This window comes from Triturus cristatus, chromosome 7, assembly GCF_964204655.1.
Source record: "Triturus cristatus chromosome 7, aTriCri1.1, whole genome shotgun sequence".
Taxonomy (NCBI): domain Eukaryota; kingdom Metazoa; phylum Chordata; class Amphibia; order Caudata; family Salamandridae; genus Triturus; species Triturus cristatus.
In genome coordinates this window covers 283,631,302-283,648,259 of record NC_140590.1, presented here as the reverse complement: position 1 = coordinate 283,648,259, position 16,958 = coordinate 283,631,302, and the positions used below count along the sequence as shown (strand labels likewise).

Genomic DNA, 16,958 nt, shown 5'->3' with positions numbered 1-16,958 from the left:
GGCTACAGATCCAGACCCTTTTCTTTCTGCACTCATCTGTAGTGTCTGCTGCCTCTGAGCACTACAGAGGCTACACTACACCACTGAGGCTACAAATCTAGACCCTTTTCTTTCTGCACTCATCTGCAGTGCCTGCTGCCTCTGAGCACTACCCGTGTTACACAGCACCACTGAGGCTGCAAATCCAGCCCCTTTCTTCATTACTCTACAATGCCTGCTGCTTCTGAGCACACAACTCCAGGCTGCAAAATCAGACCCTTTCCTTTCTGCACTCTTCAGTGCCTGCTGCTTCTGAGCACTAAAGAGGTTACACTACACTACATGGTTTAGGCTGGAAAGCCAGCCCCTTTCTGCACTGTTGTACGTACAAGCCCAGGCTCCAAATCTCAGGCTGCTTGTCATAGATATCAGGGCCGTCCTTGGGCATGGGCGAGCTGGGCCCAGGCCCGAGGACAATATTCTGAGGGGCGCATCAGGGAGCTGCCTGACTTAATGTCCTGCAAACAGCAGCTCCTAGAACCAATCTGGTCTCAATCAGTCCTGTTAAGGCTTAGTAATCGGCCCTTAATGGACCTCCGCGTAATTGTTAGCACCCCGTCAACCCCCTGCCCTCCTTCCAGCTTCCTCACACCTCCTGCTTCCTCACACCTCCTGCTTCCTCACACCTCCTGCGTCACACCGCAACGACCCCACAGCAAACACCACATTTTGTTTCCGCCCAGGGCGCTGTCCCGGTCAATCCGATTTAGGACCGGCCCTGATTTGGAAATGAATTTCAGGCTTCAGGGTCCAAGACGCTATCCCCACATATGTCAACACGTTCAGGCTTCAGGTCCAGCCACTGTTCCTGCACTCATCTGAAGGCACAGCTTTTGCAAGAACAGTAACAGGTTGTCCCAGGCCCTGCCTCTGCCTGGACATACTAAAGCCAGGAATTGAATCCAAGGTGGCTGTCCACAAGTCCTGTTTCTACATGTGTAAACCTCCCGCGTTTGTTTCAGGTTCCCATACATAGAGACGCATTTTTTCGGGCCTGTCACGCGAACTGCGTGATGCTGCTGCATACCAGATGCCATATTGATTTCCAGTGCTCGTTGACTTTGGTTCTGCTTTGTTACCTCCGATTGTGGAACAAAAACCTGACCGTCCGAGCAACCATTGTACGGCTTGAGAAATTCATTTTTGAAATCGTGCACAATTCTGCTAGATCCTTTAACTTGATTGATCGCAGGCCTCATTTTTGCTAGCCCCAGAGTGACGTGTTGAACCTGTTCTAAGAGAAAGAGCAGTCAAGTGGAGCCCCCTCGCATCAGAACAAGCTTTATGTTGTAGTTTTGAATGTTGGGACTCATCTTGGGGACTCCTGTCCTGCATTGGTTTATGTTTTGCTTAGTACATACCTACACCCGCTACAGAAAACTACGTGGAACCTGCGCATAACCAGTTTGGGATCACACTGAGGCAAATCTGCCTTTGATTCTCCATGGGGTCGATGAGATGAGCACCATTAAATAACAATGAACAGAGTAATGACATTTTATTCATCTTTGCTGTTATATATATAACGTCTCAGTGTCACTTTTTGGGGTACGTCAGAGTGCCTCGCGACCCTGGAGGAAGGAGAGATGAGGAGTAAAGATGGAGAGCAGGGGAGAAGTGGACAGAAGGGTGAGTTTAAGGCATAGACAGTGAGAGTTGGAGTAGTAGATCTAAACACACTTCACAAAGCTGGAGTGAGCAGGGCCCAAGAAGGGAGCGGGAAAGGTGTAGTTAAGAATGTGGAGTACGGAAGAAGAGGATAAGAGTGGGTGGGATTAAAGATGAGGCACGGGAAAGATTACAGACGGAGGGGAGAGTGAAGCTGTTTTAGTGCATTTAATCAAAATGTTGCCTCTGTTGACTTGGAGTCTACCGTGAAGAGCAGTCCTTGAAAGCAAGGCTTATGGCTGGTAGAATAATTAAGGGATGATGCTTGCACAAGAAATAAGGACCTGGCTATGAGTTGGAAGTCGAGGATAAGGAGCAAGGTTGACCAACCATACCAGTTGGATTTGCCACTGCTCTGCTAACACCTTCTCTCCCACCAGGCCTACGGATAGGCCCTTCGTTCTTCTTCACACCAAGGATACATTTTCCTGCAGAGTTTGCACTGTGGCCTCCAGGAGCATAACACGTCATTTTCCTTTGATTCTTTTAAACGTTGTCCATTAGATACTTCCTTGGGCCTGCACATATGACAGTTGTGATTGTAAAGGCAAACAAGCTGTCAGGATGCACACTGATAGCGCTTAATCTCTAGCTTACAGCATGGTACTGTCTTAACCATTGGTACTACATTGTAGCATGTGCTGCCTCCTGGTGTCTAGTTATATCATTGCAGTGTGTATTGGGGATTGTTGCACAGTTACAACATTGCTGCAAATTCTGCCCCTATGGTTGTGCATTGTGTGTTGGCCATTGATATCGAGTTCTTATACCCCATTTGTAACCTTCCTTAGTGCAGTAAATTAGCAGGGCATCACTTTGCATGCAATTATATAACTGTGTGGCACTTAACTCTTGGCACAGTACGCTTGCACCCTGAAACCCTCAGATCTAGACCTTTATCAGAAGCTGCCGATCCCACTCCAAGATGTCCTAGGTGATTATATGCTGATAGTGCTCTCCAGACTGTGATTTTCGAATGTGTGCATATGTGTTATAAGCGGGGTGTTGGGGTAGAATGAAAGACAGGCTTTTAGCAGTGTGTGTAGCACAGATGAAAATATTTATGGGTTGCCAATTCTACTTCGAGTTGGAGGTGCTTTGCCCCAAGTCCAGCAGAGATGGTTCTGGATGGCACGTGGTGGTGGGACTATAGAAAGCCTCTGCTGGCAGAGCAAAACTCTGGTCCAATGCTCTGCACGGTGCAGTCACTGTAGTCCATCTTGCACATGTTGCAGTCGCAGCTGAGGGCCACGGGGTAGGTGATGAAGGGGTCCACGCCTGGTGGGCAGTTGGGGAGCTTGATGGTGTCGTAGCGAATCTCCTTGTAGGTGCAGACCTTCTGACTGTTGGTGGACAGAGCATGTTTGTAGACTAGCTCCTGAGGAGAGAGAGAGAAGTTTATGAAGTTTGTTTACTTGCTCAAGAAGCTTTGACCACATTATGTAGATTTTGTAGCGCCTTCGTAAGCCCATGCACATTTGCAAAACATTTGTACTAACTGTCCAGTTCAAAAACGATATATTGTACTAGCCTGTGCACTCGCACCCGAGCAGTCTTTGCAATTGTCTGTCCACAACCCCACCAGTGCAGTGTGTGTTATCTTGAGCCTGAGGGATGGTGGGGGGATCTAGAATTAGTGTCTGGATCGTTATAGGAAAGGGCACTTTGCTCACTTGTAGTCCTATGTGTTATTGCATCCCTCGAGGCTCACTTTGGTGTGTCTCAGAAAACCCTATTACATTGCAGGCCACTCGGCACCTCACTAGAGTAAGCAACAATCTGCGCTCCCAGGGGTTTCACCGTTTCAGGATTTTCCAATCGACCACTTTCTAACCTGAGAAACCGCAAACTTCAAAACTTACCTGAAGATAATACTTAAGAAAAACAAGCAGTGTTATAGCACCTGAATGGTGAGAGCGCCACTGAAGACAATGGAGTGGCTCAAAGCCAGTAATGACTGGAAAAGAACTTCTGCTCCAACATTCCGAAGTTTGTTTTTCTGGTTCTCCCTTTTTAAATTGAAACATTCTACCTTCCCTCCCCTGTGCATACAATAGCCCTTCTATCTCCGGCTATAATGGTTGTTAAAGGCCCTCACCCTTTTTATAGGCTCTTGTCTGCAGATTTGACCTATAGTTGAGGTTCAGAGCTTTTAACAATCGTCATTGCCCTCAGCAGCGGGCTTTAAATCCTTATTATTGAGCTTTGCAAACAGTGGAACGGTTTATTAAGATTGAGTTATAAGAGCCCAGAAACGACTTGTCTAAGTACAATCATTTGTATAAATCAAAAGGAGGGAGAAAGAAGGGGTATGACCCACTCAGCTTCTTTACCTAAGACGTTTCAATATCAATGGGGAGTGGATCACAGGTCCTGAAAGAACCAGGGTTAGCAACAGCAATGCTGTTAAGAAACCCTCAATCACGTGTTGATTCGTAGGTGGAAAGTGGCGGTATGTTCGATAATCCGCCTTTTGTTTGACAGCGTGACAGCATCATCATCGGGTTAATCGTGTGCTTTCTCCACCCGGAGGTGATACCTCTGGTTATTTCAGTTGTGATCAGAGAATAGTGCTCAGTGAGTAGTGAAATGTGAGGTGATAATCAAAGGAGTTAAAATAGACTCGAAACACCAGTTTGAAACTTTATTAAACCTGGGTACGAGTTCAGTTTAAAAAGGGGTGTATGTGTGTGCACAGATCAGATTATTTAGGGTCTGGTGCACTCTCATATTGTGTCCGAAAGTAAGGTCGACATGTTTCAGCCTTGTAACATGCCCCGGAGGGTCATACAGGCTTTCATCAGGACCTAGAGTGTGTGTGGGAGGCTCTATTATTTGGAAGGGACTCCCTCGTGAGGTGGGTGAATATAGTTCTTCACCAGCCAATCTGGGTTCAATTGGAACCTGTTTTTGCAGAAAGAGAAGAAATGAGAGGGGGGAAGGAAAAAGTAAACCATAATAAAGAGTTAAAAAGGGTATGTAAATTGTCCTAGATTATGCTGTGATGACGTTAAAAATTTGAGACATCAACTGTCGTAGCAATTGAAAAAATGGCAATATTTTTACATTGTCGCCAGGAAGGCCAGATCACATTGGTTTAACCACAGTAACGGCAAACAACAGCCCTCCTTTTCGAGGATGTAGTACACGAAACACATGCAATTCACCAAAGGGGACCAAGTCGCAAACCATTAAACACAAACACATAGACCGGCTTGAAAGGATTTGAACTGGTGACGCATTCAGAATGGAACATACAGGTAAGATAAAAATGCAGAAGGCAGTTTGTTCAAGATGTAATGACTAAGCTGCTTAACGTTATCGTTAGAAAGTACTCAAGTCTATCAAGTGGAACATGGTTTTGCCGAATTCAAAAATTCAATACAGAATTACTGACACTCTCGATATTTAGGGAACAGGTATTATGCTCTCTTCGTGTAAATACGGGAGAGATAGTTATCCTCAGCGTTTTCAAAGTGAAGGAAAACAAATAATTAAAGATACCTTAATTATTCTTTTTTCGAGGGTTACTTCTGGTGTGGTGAGTAGTGCACGCTCTTAAAAAAGAAGAAAAATAGAAAATAGAGACATTTAGAGATACTAATACGTTACGTATATTCTTCGGCGTCTTCGCGTGTCAGGAGCAGTACCTTTTCGGCGGCGGTAAGTGACTTGTTCTGTCACTGCTTCTCTCAGCCCGGTATGTTTCACAGAGCAGCCGGGTTGAGATAAAGGGAAAATACGCAGAAAAGGAAAAAAGGACTTCAGTCGAGAGTGGTTGTTCCTCTCTTTTTTTCAAATGTGCAGAACTTTACTCCAGTCTGGTTAACCCAATAAACAGTTATGTGCAATGAGCATAATAGTCGTGCAGAAGACTGTCGGAATTAAAAAGCGGCTCCACTGTTCTGTTAGTTCAATACTTATTCCATGGGAGGTATATATTGGGGAAAAGTATTTCGGTACTTAACGGCGAATGGTGTCACTCTCCCTAAAAAGTCGTTTTTGCTCGATGTTTTTTTACACCACGCTTCATACTAGCTGTGCCTTTGTTTGAACAGGAGTGCTATCCTTTGCGGTGTTATTATATCAACCATATACTTGTTCTTGGACGTCCAGAGCATGGTCTCAGTTTGTTACTTCTTGATGCTGAGCCACGGGATATTATCATTTAGTCCGTGAGTGTGTGTATGAAGACGATACACCCACCTTTGTTCCTTCTCGAACAGTATACTTTCTGCGTTGTTATTCTTCGTTGTTAGAGTCTCTAGGACCACCCATTGAAGGTGATTTACTGTGTGGCCCTGCTCAAGATAATGACCGCTCATCTTTGTTGTACTTTTTTTACACTTGATGTTACTTCTGTGTTCACAGAGTCGTAGCTTGATTTTGCGACAGGTCATCCCTATGTAACGTAATCCACAGGGGCAAGTGATCATGTAGATTACATGGGTAGTGTTACAGTTGGTGTGGCTTCTTATGGTCCATCTCAAGTCGGGCAACAGTTGTAAGGTCTTGGTTGGCTTAGTGAGATGACAGACCGAACAGGAGCCACAGGGATAATGTCCAGTAACTGGTGCATAGTTCCATAGATTTGAGGTGATTGTCAGATTTGATTTTGGTGGTGGTCGTGTATGCACTAGTATGTCCTTCAGGTTTCTGGTTCGTTTGTTGGAGAACCTCGGTTTTGGCCATTTGAGAGTTCCAGATGTGAGGATTTTCCAGTTCTTGTTAATGATCTTTTTGGCCTCATTCGATACTATACTGTAAGTACTCACACAGGTGATCAGATCTTTAGTGGGTTCCTTAGTTGTTGACTCCATGAGGGTCTCCCTTTGTTGATTTCTTGCCCTCTTCTCACTTTTCTTGATAATGTGCATAGGGTAATCCCTGTTTTGCAAATTTTTGCAAAGGTCTTTGGCTTGTTCCTTGAAATCTCGGACATTACTGCATAAGTGAATTTTAGCCACTCGTCCCTGGTATTTAGCCACTGAGTCCGACTAACCCTTTTCGTGGACAGATAATTTTCTGGAAACGCTATATTGACGACGTCCTCCTAATCTGGGAAGGGAACAGTAGCACACTCACCGAATTCCATCAGTGGCTAAATCAACAAAGGGAGACCCTCATGGAGTCAACAACTAAGGAACCCACTAAAGATCTGATCACCTGTGTGAGTACTTACAGTATAGTATCGAATGAGGTCAAAAAGATCATTAATAAGAACTGGAAAATCCTCACATCTGGAACTCTCAAATGGCCAAAACCGAGGTTCTCCAACAAACGAACCAGAAACCTGAAGGACATACTAGTGCATACACGACCACCACCAAAATCAAATCTGACAATCACCTCAAATCTATGGAACTATGCACCAGTTACTGGACATTATCCCTGTGGCTCCTGTTCGGTCTGTCATCTCACTAAGCCAACCAAGACCTTACAACTGTTGCCCGACTTGAGATGGACCATAAGAAGCCACACCAACTGTAACACTACCCATGTAATCTACATGATCACTTGCCCCTGTGGATTACGTTACATAGGGATGACCTGTCGCAAAATCAAGCTACGACTCTGTGAACACAGAAGTAACATCAAGTGTAAAAAAAGTACAACAAAGATGAGCGGTCATTATCTTGAGCAGGGCCACACAGTAAATCACCTTCAATGGGTGGTCCTAGAGACTCTAACAACGAAGAATGACAACGCAGAAAGTATACTGTTCGAGAAGGAACAAAGGTGGGTGTATCGTCTTCATACACACACTCACGGACTAAATGATAATATCCCGTGGCTCAGCATCAAGAAGTAACAAACTGAGACCATGCTCTGGACGTCCAAGAACAAGTATATGGTTGATATAATAACACCGCAAAGGATAGCACTCCTGTTCAAACAAAGGCACAGCTAGTATGAAGTGTGGTGTAAAAAAACATCGAGCAAAAACGACTTTTTAGGGAGAGTGACACCACTCGCCGTTAAGTACCGAAATACTTTTCCCCAATATATACCTCCCATGGAATAAGTATTGAACTAACAGAACAGTGGAGCCGCTTTTTAATTCCGATAGTCTTCTGCACGACTATTATGCTCATTGCACATAACTGTTTATTGGGTTAACCAGACTGGAGTAAAGTTCTGCACATTTGAAAAAAAGAGAGGAACAACCACTCTCGACTGAAGTCCTTTTTTCCTTTTCTGCGTATTTTCCCTTTATCTCAACCCGGCTGCTCTGTGAAACATACCGGGCTGAGAGAAGCAGTGACAGAACAAGTCACTTACCGCCGCCGAAAAGGTACTGCTCCTGACACGCGAAGACGCCGAAGAAGATACGTAATGTATTAGTATCTCTAAATGTCTCTATTTTCTATTTTTCTTCTTCTTTTTTAATAGCGTGCACTACTCACCACACCAGAAGTAACCCTCGAAAAAAGAATAATTAAGGTATCTTTAATTATTTGTTTTCCTTCACTTTGAAAACGCTGAGGATAACTATCTCTCCCGTATTTACACGAAGAGAGCATAATACCTGTTCCCTAAATATCGAGAGTGTCAGTAATTCTGTATTGAATTTTTGAATTCGGCAAAACCATTTTCCACTTGATAGACTCGAGTACTTTCTAACGATAACGTGAAGCAGCTTAGTCGTTACATCTTGAACAAACTGCCTGTATGTTCCATTCTGAATGCGTCACCAGTTCAAATCCTTTCAAGCCGGTCCATGTGTTTGTGTTTAATGGTTTGCGACTTGGTCCCCTTTGGTGAATTGCATGTGTTTCGTGTACTACATCCTCGAAAAGGAGGGCTGTTGTTTGCCGTTACTGTGGTTAAACCAATGTGATCTGGCCTTCCTGGCGACAATGTAAAAATATTGCCATTTTTTCAATTGCTACGACAGTTGATGTCTCAAATTTTTAACGTCATCACAGCATAATCTAGGACAATTTACATACCCTTTTTAACTCTTTATTATGGTTTACTTTTTCCTTCCCCCTTCTCATTTCTTCTCTTTCTGCAAAAACAGGTTCCAATTGAACCCAGATTGGCTGGTGAAGAACTATATTCACCCACCTCACGAGGGAGTCCCTTCCAAATAATAGAGCCTCCCACACACACTCTAGGTCCTGATGAAAGCCTGTATGACCCTCCGGGGCATGTTACAAGGCTGAAACATGTCGACCTTACTTTCGGACACAATATGAGAGTGCACCAGACCCTAAATAATCTGATCTGTGCACACACATACACCCCTTTTTAAACTGAACTCGTACCCAGGTTTAATAAAGTTTCAAACTGGTGTTTCGAGTCTATTTTAACTCCTTTGATTATCACCTCACATTTCACTACTCACTGAGCACTATTCTCTGATCACAACTGAAATAACCAGAGGTATCACCTCCGGGTGGAGAAAGCACACGATTAACCCGATGATGATGCTGTCACGCTGTCAAACAAAAGGCGGATTATCGAACATACCGCCACTTTCCACCTACGAATCAACACGTGATTGAGGGTTTCTTAACAGCATTGCTGTTGCTAACCCTGGTTCTTTCAGGACCTGTGATCTAAGTACAATCATTGTCAACTGTAGCAAACACTCGCAGGAAAAAGCATGTTCAATTTATTATATTTCATCCTAAGATGTGTCTAATGTCCTAGCTATTGCTGCCGTAGTCCAACGACAGCTTGTGGAATAGCCTTTCGCAGTTTCTGATTATGCTTTGGCGTTGAAGCATCTCTACGTTACACCCATTGCTATATTAGCGGACTGGTACCTCTATCTTGCAGACAGAGGAGCACTACCATTCACACAGTGTATCAAGCCGCAGGACCTCATGGTGAAGACTTGATACACTGATCTTCTTGAATGTACACTGGTTTTGCCTTAATGTGACTTGACAGGTCTTGCTGTCCTGTTACTAACCAAGACGTGACTGTCAATGAAAAAGCCTTCTTGTAATTTCGACTTTCCTTCGCACCCCAAGAGGCACTTACTAGGATAGGACAACATTCTTCCTGGCAAACATTTCAGAAACTTAAATGTTTAATTTGTTTATTTGCTTTTACAATCATTTTGATAATGATCTTTATATATAAAATTGTTGCTACAAAAGTGTCTTTAGTAGCTTTTTCTTTAACTTAATTGTATAAGGCTTGTAAAACGATATTCAGTGACAGGTTAGGTTGAAAAAATGTTTTGGTAGAGTCTTTGCAATGAAATGTGAATGCTTTCTAAGAAATATCTCTTACCTGGGGGGAGAAAGTGCGTTATTCTCAAATCGTAAACCTTTAAGCTCCGCATAAGGCAGGCAGAGAAAAGGACTCAGAGATCAAACCAAATCGTAAATTTGTCTTTTTTTAATTCTCTGCATTTCTCGCCTCTTGATGTGTGTGGGGATCCATACTGTACGTACAGTTTCCCCATTTCTGCTGCATAATGTATTAGGTGAGTGGAGACTGATGATCAAAACTGTGAGTTTTGGGGGGACTGTTTGATTTGTCTGCTGTCTGTGTGTGAAGCTTGCTCAATGGCTGTCTTTAACCTGTCCGTTCTCAATGTTAGCTGAAAAATAATCTCTAATCTTGTGCAAGGAAAAGTAATTAAAGTCATCCGCTTTATGAAATCTGGTACAGGTTAAAATTATAAAGGCAATAAACGCCAAACAAAATAATCAGAGCAAAGCAATCAATGTAATCCCTGTTGTAAATCAAAGGAAATGTCATTAGCAATCTCCTGTAATCTAATCTAGAAATTCTTTCGAGGTAATCTCTTTCCAGAATCTGGTAATCTTTTGCGCTGTGGCAGGAGAAGGTGCAGTTTGGATTACTTCTAGCCGACAGGTTACTGGAGATCTTATGTGGGTTCCGCTCTAGAGACAGATTGAGCTTCTTTGGGGTTGGGGTGAGTAGAGCGGAGTTAAACTAGACCGAAGAGAGCGGTGTGATCACAACTGTGGTTACCAGAGCCGGCAAAGGCTTGTTAGGAGTCTGAGGAGTGCAGTGGAGCTCAATGGAGTATGGAGACCTTTTTAGAGAGCTCAGACTAGGAAAAACATTGGAAACTTCTTGGAGAGTTGGCGTGCAGGTGGCACCAAAGAATCGGAACTGTGAACTCTTGCTAATCTTGGACCCAGCCCGGTTAGAATACATTTTATTTTTACGCAGATGTTAAATGTTTTTAATTATCTTAATGTATAAACATTTGGCCATTACATATTTGAGCTATTGTGCCTCCAAGCATTTATGTTCCCTGGTCGCTATGGTTGATACAGATTCTTGTCTGTGTCGCATTTTAAAACAAAAGAGCTGATTTAGAGAGTGGCGTAGAGGGTACTCCAAACTGAAGGCCCGCCTGCTTAATTTACAGTTAGTAACCCGGGAGAGACACCTGCACTTGGACAGTTAAGAAAAAGAAATTGCAGCTAAAGCGCCCTTGAAAAACAGACATTAGTTTAGTTTCAGCTCCCTCGGTCACATGCAAAACATTAGCAGACCTTCCTGTAGGAAATCCGTTGACTAGAACATCCTCCACGAGGTCCGGTTTACACTGACCAACGTATATGAACACTTACTTTGAAAGCAATTCGAAGACTGGTGTTTAGAAATTCTTTTGACTGGTAGCCCCAATCAATTGGTGTCTCCTATATACTTTTGCATCCTGATGATTACCCGTTTTGAATAATCTAACCCAGGGGTCGTAACATCAACAAAAATAACATAAGTGGGCTGTTTTTCAAGAAATTGATGGTGGATATGGACACTTGCTCATCTGGTTTTGATCTCTAACACGCTATTGTTCCTATCAGCCACATGTATATATTTCTGTACATAGCACATATGTACTTTCTGCACTTATTGTCACTTTCACTGCGCCGTCACCCCTTTTTTGGAGCACCTTATGTTTTTTTATAGAAATAATGTGTTACTTCACATTGTAATGAATTTAAACAAAAGTTCCTCAAACCAGAGCAGTAACAAATGAAATCAATGTATAACTTTAAGTTACTTGTGTTAGGTGTTTGTACCCCCTTCTTGACACTTCGCCGTGGAAGTCAAGTGGGATACTTCCCTCCCCCCCCCCCCCCCCCCCCCTCCCCATAGGGGCCACCTTTTTGCCTTTTTGCTATTAATTATACAGCACAGGTCCCTGGGTTACCCCTTTTGTTTCATTGTTTTATAGTTGGGCAGAACTTATGTATGTCAGCAACGGAGACTAATCAATCTCGGTCGCTGACCTGCTCTTCCAACAACCTGAGGGACATCAGAGGTTTGGCCATCCCACCGCCCACCCAATTTAGAATGGCCAGTTTTTACACTCCGTTTCAGCTGGGAAAAACGTTGCAGTAAGGGACAGAAAAAAACCTTTAAATGACCCACACACCATGCGAGAAATCTCCCTTGGAATGAGGTTTATTAGTTTTCGTTTTTCAAAAGCAAAATCCCGATTTTGGATTTAAAGAAAGAAAAACTTGTTAAAAGTTTCACAGGCGGCTGTCGAGTTCGGCAGAGCCAGTCATCACAGTTTTATCTCATTGACCGGAACCATTGTAATGGCGGTTCCTGTTAATGACTACAGTTTTCACTGGGCTGATGGACAACTCTAAATTCGGAGGACGGGTACTCCATCAGGGTAACTGAGTATTTTACCCCGTCGCACTGATGAAGTACAATCCATACTCTGAAATCTAAATCTGGCCCTGAGTTTCTTTGACAGTGCTATATTCCATGTCTGCCACGTTTGGATGAACTGTGAGGAATTGTTACCAATGCTTAAAATAAAGATAAGCTTTTGCATTGTTTTTTCACAATTCTAATTTTTATCACATATAAAGTGCGATTGCTAGTTAGTGTTTTACCAAAACCATTAAACTATTGCACTTTAGATCAATTGCACCAAAGAGAAGTGCTGCCTACCGGATGAAATCTATGCATGTAGGCTCTTCAGTAGGTTTACAGCCCATTCCAACTTTGCCTGGTGGCAATAAAGGGGGTCCAAATCACTGCGAAAATGCGTTCTTTAGAAAACTCTGCTTTACTCCCTGAAGTATTGGATAAGGAGGTAACTGAAATATAAAAGATGGAGTCGGGCAAAGTCCATTTTCACCTTACTATGCCTCAAATTGTCTAGGTTAATACCCTTGTAGTTTACCCAACAAAGGAGTCTGCTCTGCACAACTACCACTATCTAATGTACTGCCTAAAGATACTCTTGATATATTCAATTATATCCCTAGTGATTAATTGTTATTCGAAGAGTACTTATCTGTGATATGCTCCTTGAGAATTCTTTTAACTTTCCAAGAAACTACATATAATTCGGCTCTTCATGCACTAAATAGAATATTGAGTTCTCTCTTAAATATGTTGGAAAAGATATTGAAAACTGACCTTATTCTGAGAATTATGTTGTCTATTCTGGATCCTACAGCCAGGTGTCCCGAAACCAGTTTAAAGTCTGAGTTACCACAATCTCAAATTAGTACAGGTTCAGATCCCCTCCTCCCCCCCCCCCTTCTAAAGGGACACGAAAGCACCCCTGGATGTCTCTTGTCCACCAAACCTGCAGAAAGGGGCAGTAATTTGACAAGTGATGGGAAATAAAACCGGACACTGATGTTGAGAAAAAGACATCTCCAAGCCATGCAAAAAGTAAAAAGGAACCCATTTTTCCAGTATATTCATTAATAAAATTATTCCAGGGAAGTGATTGGATTTTGTTATGCAGCTTTTCCTGACCAAGCAGAAACAATACCCTGCAAACTGATTTTTAAGAAGCAAGCTAAGGTGGAGTTACAGACCTCTTTAGCACAATTGAAACCATAAATGAAGGAGACCTAAATAAAAGGGAAAGAAACGCAGAAACTCAAAAATGAGATCTAGGAATTTAAGATTCAAACCTATACGAAGGTTAATTTAGAGTTGGGTGAACTTTTCCATCTAGGTCAAACTCCAACCTAAATTTGTCTCCAAACTCATTTTCGTAGCCGATCACTGTAGGCAATTATTCGGCCAATTAGAGATTCAACCCTTTAGTGGCTGAATGTAAATGACCCTTCGATGCATCAATGATTGGGGGGTGTGTTGACGTAGTTCAAACAGAGGCTTTCTGACACAGTTGTATAGTCAACAGAAAAAAAGTCCCACAGTTATCAACTATTGACTTTGGAGATCTCTTTGCTTATGTTGGGAGTAGACCTGGGTGGTGAACGCCGCTCTGTTTGCGGAGTTGGCAGAGTTTTCCTCACTCGTGGAGCTTGCAGAGTGCAGAAATCTCAGCGGAGCGTACTGCAGCGGAGTTTTTTCCCTGCTCGTTACAGATTGCAAGCTGCAGCTCAGGTAGAATTTCTACCCAAGTGGCACGAAGACCAGCCCGAACAGCAGTTCGCACTACACTTGCCACTTGCGGAACTCGCAGAGTTTTTTTTGTAACTTCGCGGAGTTCCGCGTAGCAAAACTCCACGAACTATGCCCAGACCTAGTTGAGACCCCCTTTAAATAGATCAAGAATCTTAAGTATGATCCATATGCGCTCCTGTTAAAAATGATGAACATAGCAGACATTAAATTGATTATTCTTCAGAATCATTTCCATCTCTTTAAATCAATATAGTTGAGTTTACTTCTAAAGTTCCATGTATGAGACAGAAGTATTGTAATTTATTCCGCAGTCAAAGAAATTGTTATTCCAGTAACTGTTACCTCCCAGATGATATGTCTAGACGCCGAAGCCTTATCTACTATCTAAAGTTGCATTTGTTGCCCTGAAGGCTGTTATGCAATATCCCAGGAACTAACTATGGAGGCATGTTCTATAGTATTTGCAACTGCTACATGTGATCAGGTTGGTAATCTCCCTCAGCAAATTGAGCCCAGTGTGCAGGATGGGAGCAGAGATGAAGTAAACTCATGGTCATGGTTAGGGGGGGGGGTGTTTAATCGAAATAAGCCCCAAGAGTTCACCTCTACTCTGACTTACCCAACATTCACTGATTCTTGTCTTGGAATTTGGCAAGATTGCCATCAGGAGAACATAGAATATTTTTTTTCCTAAGTTTTAATGTTGCTAATATTTGTCTTCAAGAAACCGGATAAATACCTAGTAAATAGTAGCCCTGTCAAAGGTTAAAAAAAAGGTCTTGCTAGTGGTGTAAATGGCACCCCCTTATCAGTGGAATACTCCTGTAACAATGTGGTTTTCCCATCACCCAATAATCCTGTTACATGTGTAAGGTGTGATTTCTCCATGTTATTATCGGGACAGCAATGAGCCTTCCTTCTGTTCGAAGTCTACATTCCTTATAAACTGCAATATTGTTAAATGCTGATGACAATTTTTCATTTTATTGGAGCAACATTTGAGCGCATTACTGGTTGCTTTTTATTTGTGGAAGACTTAAATCTGTAATCACGCAGAGGATGTGCATGGAAAAGAAATGCTGATTTTGGCGACGTGTGGAATATTCTTGCACCATGGTAAAGCAAATAAACGTGGTGCAAACCTACTCTAGAAATTGAAGGAGAAGAGCAGAACGATAACTACTGGTCAGTTTGAAGGCAATATTCCCTCTAAACCAACTCACAAGAGCATTATTGCATGCTAAACAATCATCTCCATGATTACAGTCCATGAAACTTTTGGGCTCCTCTCTGGGGCACAGGTATTAAAAAATAACCTCAGTGGTCACTCTGTCCAAAGTATAAAAATGGCGACACCACTTTGCGATATCAGAGTTGAATTTGAGCTGGAGGTAATGTTGAGGTTTAGAAATTGTGTGACCGTATATAGTGTAATCTCAAAAATGCCGATTCTTTGTGTAGAATTTTAAGGGACCATTTTATCTCTAAATCTGAACGGTGTATGTCAAGGTTTGTATGTACAAAAGAGCAAGAGAGTCAAACCCTGAAAAGTAACAAGCACTGGTAAAGCCAATAAGTCTCGCCTTTGGGACCTATTGCCTTTTCAATGGGTTTAACCATGCTGTACAGCATCCGTGATGCTGTTCAGCATGGCTAAAAGTGAGAAAAACAGACAAAGCTGCAGACTGTGTCATTTTGAATGCATGTGCACTAAGCATGCGCATGGTTACAAATTGATGAAAATACCTTTATTTTTTTTCTTTTTGTTCTATAATCCGAGTTCGAAAAAGGAAAACAAGTAGTGTGAATGAGAAGGAAGCAACATGGGGGTGCATGCAACACAGAAGGTGGGATTGGTAGAATCATGGGAATGTGGAAAGGAATAGGAGGGCTGTGGGAAGCAACACCAGGGAAATGCGTGACAGAAGCAACACAAAGCACATTGGGAGAGCAACTAACAGGGAGAGAGCAATGTGATGCAGGAGTAGAAAGCCAAAAGGGCGAGAGAGCAAGAAGGAGCTGGGAGGGGGTAAAAGCACATGGCCAATAAAGCAACACTGGAGACGGGGTAATAAGTGCACCAGGGCCACCGCATCACGGTCGGGATGGAGAAAACTATATGAGTGAGACAGTACAACACAGGGGAGGTACATGATGGTGACAGCTGTAAAATGAATACACTCTTGTGAAGTGCTTCAACAAATAGAACAAAGTAGTGCATGAAAAATGAGCAGCATTACACAAGTAATTTGTCTATGCTCCACGGGCGGGAAAACACAAGAAGAGAAAGTAAAGCCCACACAAAGTAACAAAGAAGAAGCAAACAAATGAGGCTGACATAAATCCAACCAATGGTAAGTAATGTGTAGGCTCTAAGCCCACTGTAAGCTGACAGTAGGCCTCTGCGCCTACAGATATTTTGCACGGTCTGGTAGACGAGACCCAAAAAAAGTCAACTCGGAGATATGAATTTTTTTTTACGGCTGAGATTATGAGATTAATGGTCTGACTTGTGGGCAGTTGCATGTTTATTTAATACGCTGTGCCATGTTGATCAGAGCTCTGAGGAAGAATGTAGGCATCAAAATATCCTCAGAAGAAGAGTGGCAGACCTTAAATGGCACAGTTTGAATTGTGCTGCAAGGGAGGGCAATTCAAGATACTCTTGGTGAATTATAGGTTTGTAAATTTAAGACTGCTGCAGGAGTGAATTGACTATTTTTCAGATCTATATGCATCAAATCATAGAGAGGTATTGCTTTGTCATCCTCAAGAATTAGACTTTTCAGTTCCCTATTGCTCACTCCTTCAACAGAGAAACATAGCCAGATTTAGTTGCGAAGCTATGTATTCAGGTGCGTCCATATCCCAGTATCAGTAATGAAAAAGAATAC

General features: G+C 42.6%; 1 protein-coding gene across 1 annotated transcript in view; it reads right to left on the bottom strand.

Annotated features, from left to right (window-relative positions):
- Nucleotides 1-1,556: 1,556 nt before the first annotated feature.
- LOC146809433 (lutropin subunit beta-like) overlaps nucleotides 1,557-16,958 on the bottom strand; it is a 39,137-nt gene continuing 23,735 nt past the window's right edge. Inside the window, exon 2 of the mRNA XM_085614341.1 lies at nucleotides 1,557-3,085. Within this exon, the coding sequence (XP_085470467.1) occupies nucleotides 2,855-3,085 (231 nt within the window). The 3' untranslated portion in view covers nucleotides 1,557-2,854. The remainder of the gene's footprint in view (nucleotides 3,086-16,958) is intronic.